The sequence below is a fragment of the Desmodus rotundus genome, chromosome 10, assembly GCF_022682495.2.
Source record: "Desmodus rotundus isolate HL8 chromosome 10, HLdesRot8A.1, whole genome shotgun sequence".
Lineage (NCBI taxonomy): Eukaryota > Metazoa > Chordata > Mammalia > Chiroptera > Phyllostomidae > Desmodus > Desmodus rotundus.
In genome coordinates this window covers 101,226,111-101,247,610 of record NC_071396.1, presented here as the reverse complement: position 1 = coordinate 101,247,610, position 21,500 = coordinate 101,226,111, and the positions used below count along the sequence as shown (strand labels likewise).

The following is a 21,500-nucleotide window of genomic DNA, read 5'->3' as shown; positions in this document are numbered from 1 at the left end:
ACCAGGGCAGCTGGAATTCACAGGACCGAGAGAAAAAAGGGCCAGAAACTGCCTGCTTCCACCAGCCTGACGGGAAAACTCAATTCATGGGGGACTGGAGATAGTACTCACGCAGGGCTTGCCTCAGTAATGGGCAATAATTGGCTTTAGACAGAGAGCAGTGCTCCGAACCCACTGAACAAATCGTAAAAGCAACACAGTATTTTCCATCTTTTTCACTTTAGCCATTTTGATGGATGCGTATTCATCTCTCACTTGGGAAAACATGTTAGCATTTTCTGCTAAAGCTGAAGATAAATACATGCAGGAATTCCACTTTTAGTTAATGCACAACAGAAATGCTTATAATATACACTAAGATTCGAATACAAGAATGTTCATAGCAGAATTATTTATGAAAACCAAACACTGGAAATAATGCAAATGTCTATTACAGGATGAATGGATGAATAAACTGTGGTCTACTCATTCCACAGAACACTATACAGCAATAAAAACGAACAATGAAAATGAACAAGCCACAGGCTAATGCAACGATATTGATAAATCTCACCAAAGAAGCAAACACAAAAGATACACCCTCCATGACTGACTGAATGCATATAAAACTCAAAACATGGGCAAAATTGAACTACAGTGTTTGGAGATTCAAACTTGGGGTGTGGTGGGGGGGCAACTACAAAGGAAAGAAACACAGGAACTTCCTGAAAGTCAGGAGAGCTGCCTTTGGAAGGGGAGGGGTTGGGGAGGGGAGTGCTGGCCACGTTCGGTGGTTCTGTTTCTTGTCCAAGGACGTTGTCACACAGGTGGTGAGCTTGTAAAAAGCTCTGAGCTTCAAATCTGTTTTGTGCCATTTTCTATATGTGTATTATATTTCACATATAGTATACAAGTGTAAAAAGTTATGTACCCCGAGCTATTAACTTTTACATAACCTCCCATAGGCTATAAAATCATCACTGACCCTTTAAAACCAAGAGAGGTTTAAGACTGTGTAATTTTAAATCTAAAAAAACCCCCAAAAACCCTAAGGAAAAAACACCCATTCTACCATATTCTGTGACAGACACAACCTTCAGCTGAAAGGAAAACTCTCTACGTGGAAATGACCCCACCCCAACTCGCTGGTGGGCTCCTGTGTCAGCCTTAAAATGAGTATAAAAGACAATAAAGAAAGAGAAACTCAACCTTTCTTCTTCTATCCCCTACGGAAAAACAAAGCTATAGACAAAAGCTAAGATACAATGATTTAAATAGAAAGGATTTCCACTTGTGGATTACAATGCGTGAACTACCAGCGAATGGCAGAAGAGTAGCTAGAGTATGGAAATAGGAATTTAGAGGTTTCTACTTGTAGTTAAACAATGGGTATAACTTTAAACTCAACACACACGATTAAGGCACTAGTGTGTCAAGTAAGGTACCCCTAATGCATAAAAATTAGGCCAAAGACAGTACAATAAAATTATATGAAACAGGCTCATTTATCAATTTCTAAATAAATCTGATTTATTTTTAACTGACATCTTAATTATCTATATTTACATCTGGACTATAACAACTTTTCTCTCTTTTAACAATCTGAGACAAACAAAATGTTATCATTATACATTAGCTGTGCCTCCTCAGTTTCTAGAGCTGAGATGTCATGTCAATTACGTAACAAGATTTAATTTTACCTTGTTTAATTTGTCCTTGCACAATATTTCTGGAGGTCGGAGGGGAACCCCGTGCCCTAGAAAGGTCTGGGGTGCTTGGTCTAGGTGGCCTTTGAAAAGAAGAAAATACATGTGTATATATATTCATATTTTCATATTTCCAGAACCATTTAAACTATTACACTGTTTAATTGCAAATGAATTACAAAAGACACAATACAGAATATTTTCAATATTCTACTGTCCCCCCAAAGATGGTGGTTTTGGGTTTTTTTTTACCTATTAATATTTTCCATTTCAAATTTTAATATGGTAAAACAATTAGCAAACAGTAAGTAAGAATTTCACATCTACAATTTATGCTTTATACTAGTTTAAGAAATATTTATGAACATTAACATACTACCAGTGACAAATAAATATCATGATTAGTACTTCACTGTTCAATATCAGCATGCTGGAAGTCCAGCCCATCATGTATCACTGGTTGGAATGAATTCATGGAACAATACGCCGAGTTTAAAAGAATTCAGCTCTAACATCTGAAGAAGGTGATAAGGCATTAAGAAATCTTGGGCATGAGAGGCAAACTGCCTCATTTTGAATTCTGGCTCTATCACTTAGTACTTGTGTGACCTTGGACAAGTTACTTAACCTCTCTGTGTCTCAGTTTTTTTATCTGTAATAAAATACAATAAAAGTACCTACCTTAAAGGGGTAAGAGCATTATTGAGACTGTATCAGTAAAGTGCTTACAACAGAGCCAGAAACAAGGTATGTGTTACTTTAGTGTTTGTTAGATTAAAAAAAAATCTTAATATGGTCAACCTGCATTAAAGTATAATAAAACCACAGTTTAAAAAGTAGCCTTCATGACTTCTGAAAAAACAGAAATAGTAATTCAGGTTAGGTATTTTAGAAATACTAAAATAGTACTCTCCTACACTTAAAAAAAAAGTTGTTTTCTCTTTTCCTATTGAAAAATTCTAACTATATTTTTCACAAAAATTCTGAACATAATCACTCAACACATATTATTCATACATATGGGTCACAACGAAGAGAAGCATTTAACCAAATATATACATTTTAAATTAAATTGGTGCAAACTTTTAAGTGGATACAATTCTAAGATTATATGTGCTGAAATGCTAGTCTGTAATTCATTTATTAAAGCTGAACTATAACCTACTTCCTCATTCCAAATTTATAAAAAACCGCTAGTCAGTATTTCTGAGTAGAGAAAAAAAATGATATAATTTTGTCATGTTGTAAATCATGCATACTGCATTTTAAGACTTAAAGGGGAAACAGTGAGATGACACAAAAATGCTAAAGGGGGTAGAACCAAAAAAATGTAGCAAAGGGTGACAAAAACAAACGAGGCTTCTTTCTTTGTAACGCGAGAATAAAATCAAGCCAGCGCGGCCACACCTGGTCGGGCCCTTCTTCATATGGTCGCCAATGAAAGTCGCATTGGTCATGCTCATCAGGGTGTTTGCCAGAGAGATGACGGACAGGAGGTGCTGCGTGGTGACGGCTCGGGACACTCCGTAAGTGCCCCTCCCCACTCCCTCGGCTGCCGGAAGCTTCCTCTCCACTTCTGCTTTCCCGTGGGACAGTTTGCCAGCGGCCCGATTATACCCAGGAAGCATCAGTGACATATGACCTCCTCTGGACAAGAGGCCGAACGACACGGGGCAGTGGGGCTTCAGCATGCCCAGGCGGTCCAGACAAACTTCGTCCAGAACTTCGTTCAAGCCCCAGGCGTGAAGGCAGGACATGAACAGTTTGGCCGTGTCCATGGTTAAGTTATATTCCAGCAGGGTCAGCGGCTTAGCTCTGCTGGCCCGGTACTCAGGGTCACTTTCTTCCCTCCTCTGCCTCATCGTCTCCTCATCCTCCTCCTCGTCATCCAGGAGATGCTCCTTTATGTTCTCTTTGATGGTCTCTTTCACTTGCTGGAAGAGGACGGCTGCTCGCTTCCCAGTTAGGAAGGAGCCCCCTTTGTCTGCCCTGCCAGATGCTTTCTGCAGGTTCTCTGGGGAAATAAGCGCCGCACTCGGCCTGCAGGCTTCTTCAGTCAGGAGCTGAATGATCAGCGCCTCCACGTCAAAGAACAGCACGTGCACGTCCGGGTCTGCGAGGTTGGTCTTTATTGCTTGGACCATCAGGGAGTTGTGAGAATACTTAGGTAAATTTCCCTGCAATAAGTATTTTTAGAAGATGGTTATACTTTTAATTATAAACGTGTGGGATTTCATGCATTCATTAATGAACAAAAAATAATCGAAGGAATAAATACACTTACTAAGCTGTCCATTTAAGTACCTGTATCATTAAAAGTAACTCACTAACTTTGACAGTCATCAGCATGTAAAACAGGAACTGATACAATCACAATTTTATGCTGAAATAATTACAAAATCGGTTCATTTTTAAGAAAGGAGGTAAGAGTTTATTATTGAAGCCAGGAGTGTTTTTACTCATAAAACAGATTAAAATTTATTTCAATAACATATGTAAACTCAGTCTCTGTAAACGAACTATTGTTCCACCTGAAAGAATAATGCATTTATCACGGCCTCTCATGCCTTTAAGTTGCTGCACCATCAAATCCCTCCTTTCTCTTTTTTTTAAAGTTTTTACTTTTAGAGAGAGGAGAAGGGAGGGAGAGAGAAAGGGAGAGAAACATTGGTGTGTGAGAGAAACTTCAATCGGTTGCCTCTTGCACACCCCCAACCGGGGACTCTGCCACAACCAAGGCCTGGTCCCTGACCAGGAATCAAACCAGCGACCTTCCGCTGTGTGGGATGATGCCCGACCCACTGAGCCAGGCAGGCCAGGGCAAATCCCTCCTTTTTCTGCTTCACCTTCTGTCTCTTCCTGTGCATAGATTCCTCTCCCTCAACAGAGAGCATGTTCCAGTGACTTAGACTCTATCTACAAAACACTGTTACCCTTTGGCCACGTCCCCTCCTCTGTGTATTCCCTCCTTGTCTACTGCCCCTTTTAGCCAAAGTTAGGGGAAGTGGTAGACTAATCCAATAAAAACTGTTCAGTCCATCTCCTCCTTGAGCTCTTTGCAGTACTGACACTGTTTTTGATGAAAGAAAGACAGAGAAAATGTAAATGAAAAGCATAAAAACCACCTCTTACAGCTCCCCGGGGAAACCTTCCTGGTGGGCCTTCTAATTCTGACCACCTTTCTTAGTCAACTACCCTGAAAACTCCTTCTTCCTCCCACGCTGGAACTACCACCCCCTGTAGGCGGCTCCCTAAATCCCATCATCAGCGGCCCAGTGTCCCGAAGGCTCAAACCTGTATTTCCAGCTACTTGTAACTGGATGTCTGCCGAGCCTCACATTCCATATGACCTAATCTGCACCTGCCCGCTAGCGCTGCTGCTCCTGTCATAGCATCATCTGAGGACCCCCTCTTCCATTCCAGCCCCTCTGTCACCGACATCACATTCGACCCCATCTCCTCTCCCCTGAACAGGTCTCACTGCCCCTAGTCTCCTCACTCCAACCCGACACCCACAAGTCCAGACTTCTTTTGGACATACACATCTAATCATGCCACTCTCTGCCGAAGAACTGCCTTTATCGTGGGTTATTAAGAGAAATAGAATTATTAAAATTATTAAAAAACTAAATTATTAAAAACTAAATCAAGCCCTGGCTGGTGTGGATCAGTGGATTGAGTGCCGGCCTGTGAATGGAAAGGTAGCCGGTTCGATTCCCAGTCAGGGCAAATGCCTGGGTTGCAGGCCAGGTCCCCAGTGGGGGGAGTGTGAGAGGCAACCAATCAATGTATCTCTTGCACATCAATGCTTCTCTCCCTCTCTCCCTCCCTTCCCCTCTCTAAAACATAAATAAATAAAAATATACATAAATATATCTGATCTCAAGGTGAGAACAAATGTTCAAACATAGTTAAATTTAAAATTCAGTACTAAAAAATAGTGAAAGGCAAGTAAGAAATAGGTATAAAATCTGCCAGAAATAGGATTGTGCAGAGTTATAATCTATACAAATATTAATTCAAATCAATAGGAAAAATAAAAGGGAAAAATACTATAAAGATCAAGGACGATTCGCAGTATAAGAAACATAAAGAGTCTATAAATACAGGGAAAAAACTGTTCAAAGTACTTGTCAAGGAATAACAGTTAAAATAACCACAAGACACCATTTACAAAATCGGCGAACAGTACACACTGAAAAACCCTCAGCCGGGGGGAAGACAGAGGCAAAGCCGCAGCCGCACCTGCGACTTTAAACAGCAGCCTTTGGCGGAGTGATTTGGCAAAATACACCATCAGCCCTTAAGGTTGTTTGATCCGGTACATTTACTTCTGGAACACTACCCTAAATAGTCAGAAATGCAGACAAGGATTTATGTACAGAGACGTTCGGTGAAACAGGAGCTATTATTTTAATTTAAAAACAACTTCTATAATCTGACAATAGAAGACGTAAATAATCTTAGCATAACCATATAATAGAATAAATATCGCAGTCACTGCAAGTCAGGCTTCCTGGGCACACCGAACCCCACGGCAAAGTGCCCATGCTCCCGTGTTGAGTGAGATTGAAGTCACACGTGTGCAGTGTGCCTGAGCACACACACATGCACACGGACGACATGGCTCTGCTTCCGTCTCTTCGGTGCTTCGGTGTGCACCCCGGCACACGGGAACCATGGAGACGAGATGTTAATATTAATTACACCTTGTAATGGAATCGTAAAAGACTTCCATCTTGTTTATATGCATTATGTATAACTGATGCATATTATTTTCATAATTAGAAAGGAAAGCTCTAGGATAAGATGCAAAGGTCTTTAGCACAACTTTCAAGGCCACCGCAGTTTGATACCAAATGCTCTTCCAGGTTGAGAGAACCAGCTCTGGCACCATAACCCTCACCCACTAACTCCTCTACTTACTCCTCTGCCTGAAAATTCCTCTGTGCCCTACTCCACTCCCTTCTCTTCCAACAAGACCCTCATTTCCCCAAAGAAAGTCAGTCCACAATGAACCCAGCCCCCATAACATTTTATATCTGTTTATGCATCACGAATCTGCAGGTCTTGGCTAGTGTACTAATTTACATAATTAGCTACTTTATGTCATTTACATATTCATGTACTGCATGGATACTAACTACGTCATACCTCACATCGTATAACCCTAAGCCTAGCGGAGTCCTTGGCAGAATGAACAAAGAACATTATAAAAGAATCTTTATAAAATTATTTGAAATTGCTAATCAATTCTTCTGTTATAAAATTGCAACAAAATCCCCTTAACTGATCTCTTTCTGTATCAATTCTCCTCCCATCTGTGTTTCTTTCTCGTTTAAGAGGTTTCCATTGCATTTTATAACCCAAGGGTAAAATATTTGCCAAGCAGACTTCTTTATAAAGCACAAAGCATCCTGCAAAATACATTGCTGCCTACTCCTTCAACCTCATCTCTAACCACAGCCCCTACACCTTCTACTGCAACCAGGTTCCAGCACTTCCAGGAGCATGCAGCCCCAGGCACTTGAGCCTTTGCGTCACTGTGCCAACAGGGCGCTCCTTTCTCGACCCCCCCCACTGCCACCTTCCCTGCAGGGGGTGGCTCAAAGGGCTGCTCTTCTGGAAATTATTTCCAGAATTGCCACTGATTCTGCCTCCTCTGCATAAATCTCTGCTCTGAATTGAACGAATGAGGTTTAAAGGAAGGTAGAAAATAAACACTATTTCTATAGTACAGCTAAGGCTTAGGTGCATAAGTAATAGATAAATTTACACTATACGAAACTCAAAGGAAAAAAGTCGAGACTCCGCGTATTTAATTCACTCACACCACATGCACCTGTGTTTGTGAGCGATACTAGAGATACGAAAATAAATAAGATGGTTTTTCTAGTCATGGAACTCAAAACCAACAGTTAAGTAGTGACGTGTAAAGAAGTTATTACAGTGTGGTATACACGGTGCTATAAATAAAGGAAGATTGCAAGATAATGTAAGGGACACGCGAAGGGGAGATGCCAAGTCCACTTCAGGGGAGGGCGATCCCCACAGAAGGGGGCTGGAGCCATGAAAGGGCACTCCCCGCAGAAAAGCGGCGGGTGTGGAAAAGGTAAGGCAGGGAACATCCCAGGGTGGACACTGGCGACCCCACGGTGACCTGGTGAAGAGGCCACAGATGGTTCACTGAGGGCATGAAGGCCCACACTGCGCATCAGAACCTCTTCCTGCAACTCAGGAGCCACAAACGCGGGCTTCTCTCAGAAACCACAGGCCTGCTCTCCGACCCGAATCCGCGCCTCTGGGAATGGGCGGAATCTGTGCCCTGGTCACCCCAGGTGACTTTACGCAGAGAAGGTTGAGACCTACTGCCTGGAGACTTTAATGCAGGGACTGACGTGATCAAATTCAATTTTATAAATGCTTACCCACCAGCAATGCTGGCCGAAAAGAAGCAATAGCAGAGTCATGAATGAAAACTGGGGAGAAACAGAAGCTGCTCAGATGAGAGAAGATACAGGCGCGCAACAGCACTGAAAATGTGAAAGGCGGACGTGACGGAAGAGTGACAGTGTATGTCACCTCCTCATTCCTCCCAGCGCCGTGCTTTTGGCGTGCGCTCTCAAACACTGCGTGCGTGCATCAGACTCCACACTTAATGCTTCGCAGCTACCGGCACCAGTTTGACTGAACGACACATAACAGCATGTATTTATAATAACAATGTTATATCTAATGTAACATTGGTGTGAAACTGTAATTAACAATGCTACCACATACTACTAAGTAGGAGAGAATAAGTAATAACAATAGATTAAAAGAAAAGAGCCCAGAGTACTCTGGTAGACATTGTCCAGTAAAGATCTACAAAGTTTTTTTTTTTTTAGGAGAAAGAAAGGCCATCTTCACAAAAGAATATAAAATCGCACATGTTTGGACAAGAAACTGTTGAAGCAGCAGGAGTGGCGTGAAGAACAAGAGAAGGGGGTGAGGACACGTGGTCGCCTTTCCAGCTCTGCTGGGACGTCGGCCGCACGTGCACCCCTGCTGCACCCCAGACCGCCTGCTCTCTGGCTCTGTCGCAGGTGTGCCAGCAGCCCGCCCGCGTGCCCGGGCAGGGGAAGCATTCTCTAGTGACTCTCTGACCACAACCACTCACACGCGGTGCAGACTGTGTCACTGGCAAAAACCGAGATAACAGCACTCCACAGTCAGAGAAAGAGAGGCTACAACAAAAAGGAGAAAAACACCACGATAAAAGTAGACGAGAAGAGCATAGAGGGACACGGAAAGAGCAAGAGAAAATGGCTCACCCCCAAGTCCTGTACATGAACAACAATTTCTGACGTGCGTGTGACTTGTCACGCCGGACAAAGGACTTACCGAGTAAAGTCTTAACCCAACAAAATAGGTATCTGGCAAAGCGGTGAGGGCGAGATTTCAGCCACATGCATGGAGAAGGCGACGTGGTCACCGACATATTTGACATTCTCTGTTACACTAAGATTAGCCAAAGGAAAATGAATAAAAACATCTACCAGACGCCAAGGAGCTCGTGGCTTAATCATAAGATACCATGTCAACAGCAAACTGACCCATTCAAATCACCATCCATTCCTAACAACTTCAGACACAGGCTGCCGGACCCTGGAAATTCTTTACCAGGAATGTTAGTGTGCTTGCTCTACCACCTTTATTAAGGACATCGGAAATGTGTGCTCACAAACTCACTTTTCCATGATCACGGAGGAAGATTCAATTCAATTCGACAAATATTTGTGGAGTGCCTGTTATGTGCAAGGTGCTCGGTAAAAAATGAAGGCTCTGTACTTCAGGCAATAATTTTAAAACTTACTGGAAAGAGGTCAAGGAGAAAAGCTAAGTCACAAGGTACACATAATGAAATGTGCTCAAATTTATTAGCAAGACTCAATGGTAAATGCAAAATAGCAATGTGGCCGGCAGTCAGACAGGCGTGAGGAGTAAGGATGGCCGGCCAGGTACAGGAGGCCACCGGGAGGAAAGCCCCGGGATCCTAGCAATGGGCGCAACTAGGAGAACAGGGACTGTGCCCCCTGGGTAACCCTTCCTCCCCTAGCACATCGCTGGTCCTGAGGTTCGAACCCTCCCCTGCCCTTTCCTCCCCGGCAGGCCGCTAGTCATGCAGGTTAGACCCCCTTACAGGGGGACGAACGAGGGGCCCAGGACGAGGATTGACTTGCACCAAATACATGCAGGCCTCAGCGGCAGGAGCGGAAAGGCAGCCAAACCGGACAAGTGATGCCATGGCTGACATCAGGACCAGGACCCGGACCCTGAAAGGACACCCCTGGAAAGCTCATGAAAGTTCCACTGGGATCTGCCCCAGACCGCCAGGTAAACACCCTCCAGGCAAGGAACCAGCCAAGAGCCTCTCCCCATCCCTTTCTCTCTGCTTCTGTCTCCCACGCTCTCAGGACCCTGTCTGCCTCTGCAACTTGTTCCTGAGCCCGGTGCCCCCCCTGTGTGGCTCTCCAAATCCCTTTCTCGTACAGGCTGAGTCTAGGCCCTGAATTCTTTCTCAGCCAGGACTCGAGCCCGGAGGTCCAGTCTGACCCCACCGGTCTAACAGCTGGTGCCACCAGCTCACCACCGACACATACATGCACATACATGTACTTACATGTACATGTACATACACGTGCTTAGAAAGCTAGTAAGACACGTATCTGACATTTTCGTTGTAAATACTAAACCTGCTATCACTTCATACTTTCTGTATAGGGGAAAACAGATTTAACCGTTTCAAATATTCCAGAAAAAACTTAAAATATAACAGAATTGGAAGAATAGAAGACATTATGGCACTGCTTGCTCATCACTGAAAGTCAGCCTGCAGCAATCACACTGAGAGGAGGGGGCAACACCGTCTCCCCAAAAACCAAGGAGAACGGCTGAATGCTGGCCCCCATCGCTAACGGCAACAACAAAAACTCACAGTCTGCAGAGGGGACAGCTGTTCGTACAGAATTGAACACGTGCGAGGTTGAACAGCATCTGCGGAAGCGCCAACGGCTCTGGCCCCTAAAACCAACGTTACAGCGACATTGTAAGTGCAAGTCGCTCGTCTAGCGACTTCAGTTTAAAACACCGGCGGTACTTTACTCTTGCCCCAGTCGCGTCAACGGTCCTGATTTAAAAGCTTACTTATACTGAATCATTTTGTAATACCACAATTCTTGAGACTCTTTTAAAGTTAGCTAGTAAAATCATGTTTTATTTTGCCTGAAGGAGCACTGAGTCGAATCTTCAAGTAGAACATCAAATGGTTCAGATTTCTACCTACACACAGCGTTGACTCATGCCCATGAGCATTAAACACCGGCAGATTTTGACGCTAAAGTGTGAAGCAAAAGAGTGGATAATTTTTTTTTTTTAATCTGGATCTGCTTTGAAACCAGAGGTCAAGGCTACTGAGAATAAGACTAGGAAACATTATATATCTAACACACACAATCACACACACAAGCTTCTAAAACTATCAATACCAAATCCTAAAATAGATTACAAGAAAAATATGTATGTAAAAATACTAATACATTTTACAAAATAATTATATAGGTGTCGTATTTATAATGTATGGTTTAAATAATTTTTAGTTTGCCAAATATGGTATAAAAATGGTTTACTACCTAAGAATATTTTGGTAGGAAAATGAATAAAAAAACAATTTTACCCTTGATTATGGATATTTTATTGAATAAAGATCTTTAAAAGAACTGAAATTTTGATGCGTAATGTTAAATGCAAAAGGTTCAACAAACAAACCACACAGATGCCTTAATGCACTTTTAAATTTTTCTAAGAAAATTAGCTAAGGGAAAAATCCCATCATCTACCATTTTTAAAATACGGCTCCAATATTAATGATTTTAAGGACTAGGAAAAAAGAAGAAAAAGAGGGGTGGGTGTAGGGGAACAAAAACTGCCAGACCCAGAAAACGTGAGCCTGAAATGGATATTTGGCGCCCTCTGCTGTCCTACTGCTGTTACTTCATACAAACGGTTAGGGTAACGAGTTCTTTCTCAGAAAATCCATTTAAGCTGGAATAGACAATATACTTATCTTCAGTATTTGATTTTGGATAGGACAAGATTTTACAATTAGGTATTAGTGACAATATACTCAGAGTTAATGTTATCTCACTTCCTTTCATGTGTTTTCATTAACTATTATATTAATCAGCTTAAAAAAAGACATAGTTAACCTACTAAGAGATTTTAAGTTTTGGTATTTGATACTGTACTCTAATTTATTTGATATAACATAAATAAAATGTAAATTATTCAAAAGTAAATTATGAGTGTTAAATGTGAATGCTTAGATTGTGTCTTTTTTAAAGAAAATATCTTCTAAAGATATTTCCACAGGCCACATCTTCTTACTCGATAATGTTTGAATAATAATATCCAAATGGCTTAAACATATTAAAAGATTAGGAGATTAATATATCAGGTTTCCACACAGAAACACAAAAGGGATTGACTTCAACTCGCCCCAAAGAGCCAGACTCGCAAAGGCACAAGGCCAAGGGCCCTGGAGGCCTGGCACCCACACGCCTCCGCCGACAGGCCTGTGTGGGAGCCAGCGCACTCCCCCAGCCCTGGCTCAGCTCTTTTCCACGTGAAGAGGAGACTTCAGAGAGGTGCTGTAAACAGCTAACAGATAACACAAGCATCCCTCTCTCTGGCAAAACAGATAACAAAAATGAACGCATTCAAAAACACATTCGAATATAGTTTAATCCAACTGAAAGAAAGACACTGTAAAAATTTAAAAGTTAAATAAAAAGAAAGCGCTCCTATTATAACCTATGCTCCTGGGTGTGCCAAAACCCTTCACACACCGCGAATGAGTAACAGAATCAAGAGGAGTCTCTGACGCCAAGTTGGTAACAAAACGAAAAAGAGAAAGGAAACCTGCTCTCGTCCACCTTGGGTCACTGTGGCCAGCAACCTCCGGCTTCAGGAATATTTACACTCAGGAGCGTTCTAACCTGTATCTAACCCTCTCCTCTCTCGCCCCCGCCGGCCTCAGCCCACGTCCACGTCTCAGACTCTCACTGCGCCCAGCCACCACCCCTCCCAGGTCTGCCCACGCTGTTACCTCGGCTGGGCAGGTCTTCCCACTTTCCTTTCCGATGTTAGGCCTCTGCACAAATGTATCTTTTTATGGAAGCCTTTCCCAGCAACTCTTCAGGCCAGTTATTCTCCTGGGGGCTCTCTCCCACTCAGTCCACACCCACGTCGGAGCGGGACTCCTCGATGCCTGGGTGTGCAGGTGCGGATGTGACTGACACGCTCGCTCCCTGGCTTACAGCCTGTGCAGCGACAGTGGTCACGGAACTGAGGCTCACGGGTGAGTGGGGGTTAGCCAGGTGAAGGGGGGACGAGGGCCCTCTAGGCACAGCAAACAGCTGGTGCCCCGTTTACTGGAACACGGGTGAAGGAGAAGGGGAAACCAAGTTACGTGGCACCAGGGAACCCTCAAATCCTGACCGACGCTGCTCTGTGGCCCCCTGTTGCCTGTGCCTTCCTTTCACTGACCCTCCTCTGTGCCCGCCCACTCCCCCAGAAAACAGCACTCGCATCAAGGCCGACTGCTGCCAGGTGAGGCTGTGATTAAGAAAAACAGGTATCTTCATCCAAACTCAGGAGACAGACGTGCGTGGGCGACATTACCGGAAGGATCTTTGGTGTACAAGGTCTGGCACAAAGAACGCCCCTGTCTTATTACAAAATCTTTTATTACAAAATCTTAAGCATGTAATTCTGTAACATAACAATATCACACTCAAGCACACCATAGGACATTTTAGGTGAAATGTTCAGATTAGAACTGTACATTGTCACACCCATATTCATTACCCCGCCAGCCACACTCCAGCAGGCCTCACTTCTGTCAGACCTGGTACTTTGCCCGTTCCAGCCCATTGAGAGCACTGCACGGAGTTCCAACCACAGCCACTACACAGCAAGTACACTTCGTGGGCACTGCCGTAAACTGTCACCCTGAGAAGACGGACTGGTTAATAGATCTCCATCCGAGGTTAATTTTAGGGCCTGTGCTACCACATCACGCACATCATCGTATGAGTTTCACATCTGAAAAGCTTTAAAACCTCAAAATCGTTGTCACTGGCCCCCAGCCTGGTGTGCCACCCATCCTGTTGGCAGACGTCCCCATCCAGGCAGGTCAGTGGTTTTCCACGCGTGGTCTGCAGCCCTGGGCGCTCGAGGGGCCTCCTTCAGGATGTGAAACCGAAGTCGGAGAGCAAAGGCCGACATCCAACCCGTGGTCAGTTAGTAACTGAGCGAGTCAGTAAGGTTACACGTGCTGACTATGCCGCAGGTGCTATTTCTGTATTTTGATCTTTATAATTTTAAGGTAGCATCTGACTACAGTTTTCTAGACTTTCACAGCAACCCATCTCCACCCATCACCTGACTATATTCTACTCATTCTTTAACGTCCCCTCCTCCAAGAAGCCAGCCAGTCCTGGCCATGTGAGCCAAGGTCCGATTTCTGCCACCCACCCTGCATCCCTGGGGATCACGCTTGCCGCGCCACCTTGTGCTTGTCTGTTTCTGTTTCCTGAGGGCACACAGCATGTCTCATCCCCCGTGGCAATCCGGGGCCCAACACAGACCTGGCAGTCAGCGCAGGCTTCGTGAACGAGACTGATCCAGTCATTTGTAACAGAAGCTACAGAAGTCGGGAAGTTTGAAACTATGTCACATAGTCTAGTAAAGAGCAGACTTTTCAAGCCCATTAGGAGAAAATAAATTACTTTCTACCCAGGGTACTAACATATTCATACGTAGCCACAGATCTTTGTACTTCCATCAGATTGACTCCACAATGCCTTCGACTCCCCGAGGAGTCAGACAGAAAGTACCACACCAGGGCTAGACAGACCTGGCCGCCGAGAAGGTCACGGGGCTCCATCTATCCAGTGTTCCCATCCCCTCAGCAGTCGGCCACTTGATTTATTATGTGAGATAGTAAAAGAAAGTTCTCCTTTGCTGTATGTCACTTAAACTGCGCACGTATCTAAATTTCTCATCAGGTAGCGTGGCGTGTTAACCTATTTCCAAGCATAAAACAACACTGTTCTGAATTTAAAACCATCTTAGAACAAGACCGCTTTTTCCTGGTTGAGAATCGTATTTACTGTGACTGAAGAATTCAGTTCATAAGTCCGTTACACACCTACTGTGTGCACGGCACAGGCCAATGAGGCACCAGAGCCGTGGGGTGTGTGGAGTACCAGGAGGAGGACTTCCTGTGTCTACGTCATTACTTCAGAGTGTTATGCACTGGCCATGAAAAATCCACGGCGTCTAACTCAAGAATTCTAAAAAAGGGAAGAAAACCTAGAACCCTGTCATCAGCGAAAAATTTAGTAAATATCAATTAAATATGTAGCTAGTTTTAAGAGTGAAATTTTATTCCTTAATAGAATAATCGGTATCCTATTCGTAGTAACCTGAAGCTCATTTCCCTCCAACTGGAGGAGTTGGTGGACAGCTAACCTGAGTTGGAAACGTTCCAAGCACTCATCCGGCCCTGTGAAATACCCACACACGCAGAAGCACACGCACTCACAACCCGCACGTACCGCACTTTCCCACGCACTCTGGCAGCGAGGCAAATATGAAGGATAAGAGAGAACAGAATTAGGACAGAAATAGGTTAGAGGATGTGAGCCGCTTTACAGAGCGATTAATTTAACAAGGTGGATGGATCGTGGGAGAGGGTAAGACGGAGAAAGAGAGAAAAACAGGGAGGGAGGAGGGGGCCAGGCCAGTTGGACTCCACGGACTGCCCTGTATTTATCTGTGTTTGTGATTACAGCAACTAATGTAACAATGTACGTTCAGAAATTGGATATTACCTTACCTCTATACCTGTGCTTAATTACTTTAACTCTTTCAATTTACATTTATCGTTCCAAAAAATCTTGTTAAAGATTATTCATTCCTTAAGCGGTTGCTTAACCAAAAGCCTCACAATACATTCTAAAGTTTTCATTCTAGAAGCTTTCACAGTAATTTTAAGTTTCTACCAATTGATAAACAACAGAGGGGGAAGCAGTGTTGAGAAATAAAAGTCACCGAAGGCTCGTCGGAGAGCCTCAGGTCGCTCGCACTGACCAGCCGGCTGCCAGACGGCGGGCTCAGGTCCGCAGGCAGGGCAGTGCAGGAGGGAACTCCCAGCCCGGCCCCACGGACTCAGGGCAATCTGCCACCCGCCAGAAGGTCAGGGGTCTTCTCACATGAACAGAGAGGGTGTGCCCCCTAAATTCAAACCCACGCTGGTATTTTGCCAGTATGATCCAGAAAAGAGAAAAATACATATGTTCACAGATGTGCTTCATTCAGTTCAAATAACACACAATTACTGTAAAGAAAATAAATGCTTCATACTATTTCTCCTTAGCTAATTCATTTCGCTGAATTTTACACTTACCATCAAGAATAGAAACTTAAAGGAATTCTGGGAAGATCATAGCAGCACAGTTACCGGATTTTTCCGAATTCCCACATAAAGAGGCCATATTCATTTTTAACACTCAAAGGCAACTGTGTTAATATTTTGGTATGTTTTTCTATTTACTCCCAGCCCCCCACCCCCATGCAAGAACATATTTTCCATGCTCACGGTCATGGAATGTACATGATCGTTTCTTACTAAAAGCAACATAAGAAAGGGGGAAAGTTCCAACTTTCCAAATGTACACAAAGTATAATTTTTTGGTAGGATGATTCCTGCAAGGCCTGTAGTTTTTCTGTTCTCTACCATTCAGCACAGAGCTCGGTCCACTGTTGCAACAGAATAGATGTTTGCTGAATAGAGCGGACCACTGGCTACAATGACTTCTAGCCTAAACCAGCACCACACGTGACCGGGGAGGGGAAAACAGTCGGTGAGGACAAGGCAGGAGCTGCCATCAGCCACCAGAGGGTCAGGCGTCCAAGAGCTTTCTCAGGGGTAGAAACCAGAACACCGTTTGTCCCCACCGGTGCACTGCACATAGGCACCACAGGTCCCACCGGCAGCCACAGAGCGTGAGAGTTATGCTTGTCCTCTGTCTTTGATGTAAATTACAGAGTCCTTATGGTCCCTTTGTCGTGGTTAATTCCACCACCAAAGTAACTCTAAATTGCTTACAAGTTCATTAGTGTGCGACAATAGGAGCTTTATCAAATAAATCAGGGTACATCCACACCATGAATACTAGGCAGCCAATAAAAACCACGCCTTCTCAGACTACCTAATCACATAGGAAAAAGCTTACAATACATAGTTAAGAAGAGAAGAAAGCAGTTTCTGTATCAGTCGACATAGGGCAGTGTTCGACAAGGGTCATAAGTGATTTTTATTTTTATACTTCCCATTTTTCCATTATGAACATATTACTTCAAATAAATGCTTTTAAAAACTTGTGTTCTAAGAAAATAAAGTCTTTAAATTGCTACAAGGAAGAAAAAGAGCCTATTTGCTTGTTTGCTTGTTTTCAAGGACTCCAAAATTCTGATGAGGGGGGAGGGTCCCCTAGTTCCTGAGCAGCCAGTGGCCTCTCTGAGGAGGAGGAGGCACAATTCACACCTTGGACCAGGGAGACAGCAGAGCACAGGGTCCCAGTGGTGACAGCGCCCGACTGTGCCTGGGAGGGGACCTCGGGCTTCTCGGAGGAAGTGGTGTCTCAGAATGGCTCAAAAGGATGAGAGGGGACTGGCTTCCAGAGCACAGTGAGGAAGCCTTGGAGGCATCACACCCTGAACTCCCTTTCTAAGGACCAGTCTCATGGAAATGTTCACAGCTTGGTGCAAAGGCGTGTCTTACTTAAGGCATATCTTAACTAGCTTGAATGACTTAGGGTAGTGAAAAATTAGAAACAACTCGAACAACCAGCATTTAGAGGACTCATTAAACCCTAACTCCCCTCTCTCCCCCAAAGAAAACCCAAACCTCACTAAGACTACTTGGTCTAAACAGACATGGAATGGACCCCGTGGAGCTCCAGAGGGGCCCTGGCCATGTCTGGGCCTGGGCTGGTTTCCACCTGAGCCCACCTTGCACTCTGGAGTGTGCGGCAGACACCTTGCACATAGTTAGTTCTCTGGAGGCTTCAAGACCTGGGCAACCTGGGTTTGGCTACAGGTTCGGCAACGAGGTCAGCTTCTCATGCTGCACCCAAGAGGCCACAAGTCCCCGAGACGGCTCTGAAAGGCACCGTGCATCTCCCGTTCCATTCTCCAGTCCCCCGGACAAGCTGCCCTTTGTGGTGCTGCCCCACTCTCAGTGGCTTTCCCTCCAGCCTACGCTCAAAACCACAGTGAGTGGCCAGACCGGCCCAGCTTTTTAAGTTTAAGAACTTGGGAAACAGTGAAAACTGCCGCGTGTCGCCACAGGTTGTCTCCTCCTCAGGGCTGTAAAGAAAACCCCAGCCCCAGCGGCCACAAGATGTGCCCCACAGAGGCAGGGACAGCATCTGCCTGCATCCAAGTGGCCACTGCCAGGACACATGGACCGCAAGTGACTGGTCAGCGGCTCCGGGACTTAGGTTTTCACCCATCTGCTTGCAGCCTCTCTTTCCTTATTTACAACCCGGGAGGGGGAGGAAGGAAGCAGAGCCTATCCAGGGTTAGACTGGGAGCCAGGCCCACGTTCCCCTCTATGGACGAGCGTCCAGCACACTGCCATTCGAGCTCCCTGCTGTGACCACTGCAGGACAGGGCGTGGGCACAGAAGGTGGCGTCCTCTGTCACCTCCATTCTCTCCACAGCCTGGGCATGGTAGCTGGGGCGCTGGCCTGCCTGCCTGGGAAGAGCCCCTTCTACAAAGCTGCTTAGTCTTTGCTCACCCTGCTCTGCCCTCCGCCATGCCAGCAGAAGACGTGTCCAGAGCAGCTGGGGGTCCCTGTCAGCTGCTCCGCTGGTTCTCTGACTGTGCACCTTGCCTGCGGGCCAACCAGGTGTGCTCACACCAAGGCTCTGAGAGGAGGCTGCGCTCCCCATGCTGCTGGAGCAGGCCAGGCCGGCAGCGGTGGCAGGTTCTAGGGGTCCAGGACTTGGTGGAGGGCATGAGACAGTAGCGGGGAAAGGAGTGACATGGACAAATCTGGGGTTGGAACCTTATGTGTTTAGAGATTTGGGCTGAGAACAAGGTTTTTAGAGGAAGCAAGTCTAGGAGAGGGGCTCACAGTGGGTCAGGCAGGGCCTATAGGTGGGTGGGGATGAGGGTCCATCAGACCCTGGGCTGCACACCCAGAAAAATTCTTGAGTTTAAATTTTTAGAGATGTTCTTCAAACAAGGTTTTACAAAGAATCATTGAGAAACACCGGAGGGATTGAAAGATACCTTCTATTTTATGGCTTTAGCTTGTGCCCTGTTCTGAGACCAGACCGCGTCCATTATGATTGGCAGCCTTCCTAAGTCCCGTGTTCATCTCCTGAAGGGTGCAACTGCACCGCACTGTGTTTAAAAATAAATCAACAACAAGAGAGCAACTAGACAGCATAATCAAACCCATCGAAAACATTTTTAACAACACTAGGTGACAAAGTAGCTCCACAAATCCCAAACTTCGAGCAGATGCAAACACCTGGTATCAGGTATCTCTGTAGGAAGAAGAAAAAGGGAGTAACGAGATATCTGACGTATCTAACAGGAAAACCCTAAAGTAGCGAACTGATCCCCATCAGGAAGAAACGGGGGGTCAATTTGAAAACAGCTGCTGTACCCGGAAGGGGTTCGACCCACCTCAATAGCGAGCCAAAGCGAGGCCCCTGTTAGAACAGTCTGAGGGGCTGGCCCATTGCCGTCCCGGGGCGCCCGCCCGCCACCCCGTGTCCTCAGGGCCCCTCCCGAGAAGGGGCCCCTGACACAGGGAAATGGCTAAGAATGTAATAAAACTGACAGGTAATTAAAAAGGAGGCGGGGGGGACGAGACGGAGGAGTAGTACCAAGAAACCTGAGAGAGCTAGCCTCCATGTGTTTGCACCACAGAAAACAGCAGAAGAGGAGGCTGTACGAAGTTAGAAAAACCATCTGCATTCATCATTCAAACACATCCAGAAAAAATCATCTCACAAAAGAATAAGCAACAAAAAGTATTGAGGTCAAAAGAGAATAAAAACCAGAAAAAATGCTGAAAAAGCAGATAAAAACCAATGTACTACTTGAAAACAAACTAACGGACATTTTTAGAGTAAAAGCACGAAAGAACAACATAAATGCGAATTAGAAAAATCAGCAGTGAACTGAGTGAACACAGGAGAGAACCGGAATAAGGCATCGCTTTGGCAATGAAGCCTTAACTACAGAGGCACAACAGACAAAACAGAACCACGGATGCCTTCGGAGAAGCAGAAGGTGGGAAGGAGGAAAAATCTTAAATCGAAAGGAAATGAAGCTTTATTCCATGTGTAGGAAGCAAGCCTGACATCTAAAAAAAGTCGGGAGTGGGCAGAAAATTATTTACATGAAGAGGGGGAAAGAGCAAATAAACAAATACGTTGGAAATATCGAGAGCTGCAGAGTTACGACGTGCCCAGAGGGGGGGCTCGCACACACACCGTGGGGTTTCCTTAGAACTGGCGATAATGGGGCCAACTCGTGGTATTTAATATAGTTACAGCTACACCTAGAGGAACAGAGGTGTGCGTGTGTGTGTGCGTGCGTGTGTGTGTGTGGACAGACATGTGTGATCCGGCTCTGTCTGCTGGGAGGGCCTGGATGCAACGGCGTCCCAGGAGGCGTCCCAGGAGCCATCGGTGACACAGCGCTCAGACGCGGCTCCTAATTATTCCCCCATTGAAGGGAACCACCCAACACACAGACACTCAATCCAAGGTCCTTCTCCTTGGAGTCCTTTCCTAACTGATGCACCGTGGCTGCAAAAGCAAGCAAACAAACAACAACAACAAAAGCAAACCAAGTTCACTGCCCTCCTGTAGTCACAGACATAGATTCCATTTTTTTCTTAAGACTGGACAGCTTGACTCAGACATCCTAACTTTATTTATTAATGGCTAGATAACACATAGTATATGATAAAAATTTTATCCTGCTAATCATGTAGAACAAGCAAAAATTGAATTTATATGTACTTATAATAAATACAGAATCATTATATATTTTGTATGAAAATTCATTCAAGTTTTGGGGTGGAATGTTAAACGAGTTTAATTGATTCTTCAAAGGTCATCTCACAGGGAGTTTTCGACGGCCAAAAAGAGCTCACCAGACAAGGCCCGGCACCCTGTCCATGCCGTTTAGCTTGTGCCCTTTTTACAGTGAGTCATAAAGTCAACTGCATCAGTGTACATTTCTTTCTACAGAGTACATTTCGCAAGCAAAAAACACAGACTAGGTTAGCTTTGCCTTCTAAATTCTATTCTCTTATCTAGTTACACAGAATACAAAGCTACTGACCTTTGCAGCTAAAGCTTGTTCATGTTTTCGGGCTTTTGACTAATTAGACAACAGAGAGGTGAGGTAAAAGATAAATCACCCTGGTCATTTTTCAATTTCTTCAACCTGGTGCCTTTTCCATATAAATAGGTGACTCGGACCGCTACGACAATGCCCAAGATGCAAAGGTGCCGACCGGGAACGGATGTGCACCGGGCCTAAGCAATGGCTGTCTTGCTTCGCTAATAAAACCCCACTGGCGTCCCCCAAATCCGCTCACCAAGACCCAGTGTCTGCAGCAAGTGCTTTATGAAACGACTTTGTGACAGGTGGTCCCAAAGATCACCTGACAC

At 44.9% G+C, this 21,500-nt stretch overlaps 1 protein-coding gene across 3 annotated transcripts in view; it reads right to left on the bottom strand.

Annotated features, from left to right (window-relative positions):
- WDR7 (WD repeat domain 7) overlaps positions 1-21,500 on the bottom strand; it is a 287,924-nt gene that overhangs the window by 205,167 nt on the left and 61,257 nt on the right. For all 3 annotated transcript variants that reach the window (XM_024580302.4, XM_024580299.4, XM_024580301.4), the window contains exons 15-16: positions 3,093-3,862; positions 1,680-1,768 (exon numbers count right to left, since the gene is read on the bottom strand). In XM_024580302.4, coding sequence (XP_024436070.2) covers positions 1,680-1,768; positions 3,093-3,862 — 859 coding nt within the window. The remainder of the gene's footprint in view (positions 1-1,679; positions 1,769-3,092; positions 3,863-21,500) is intronic.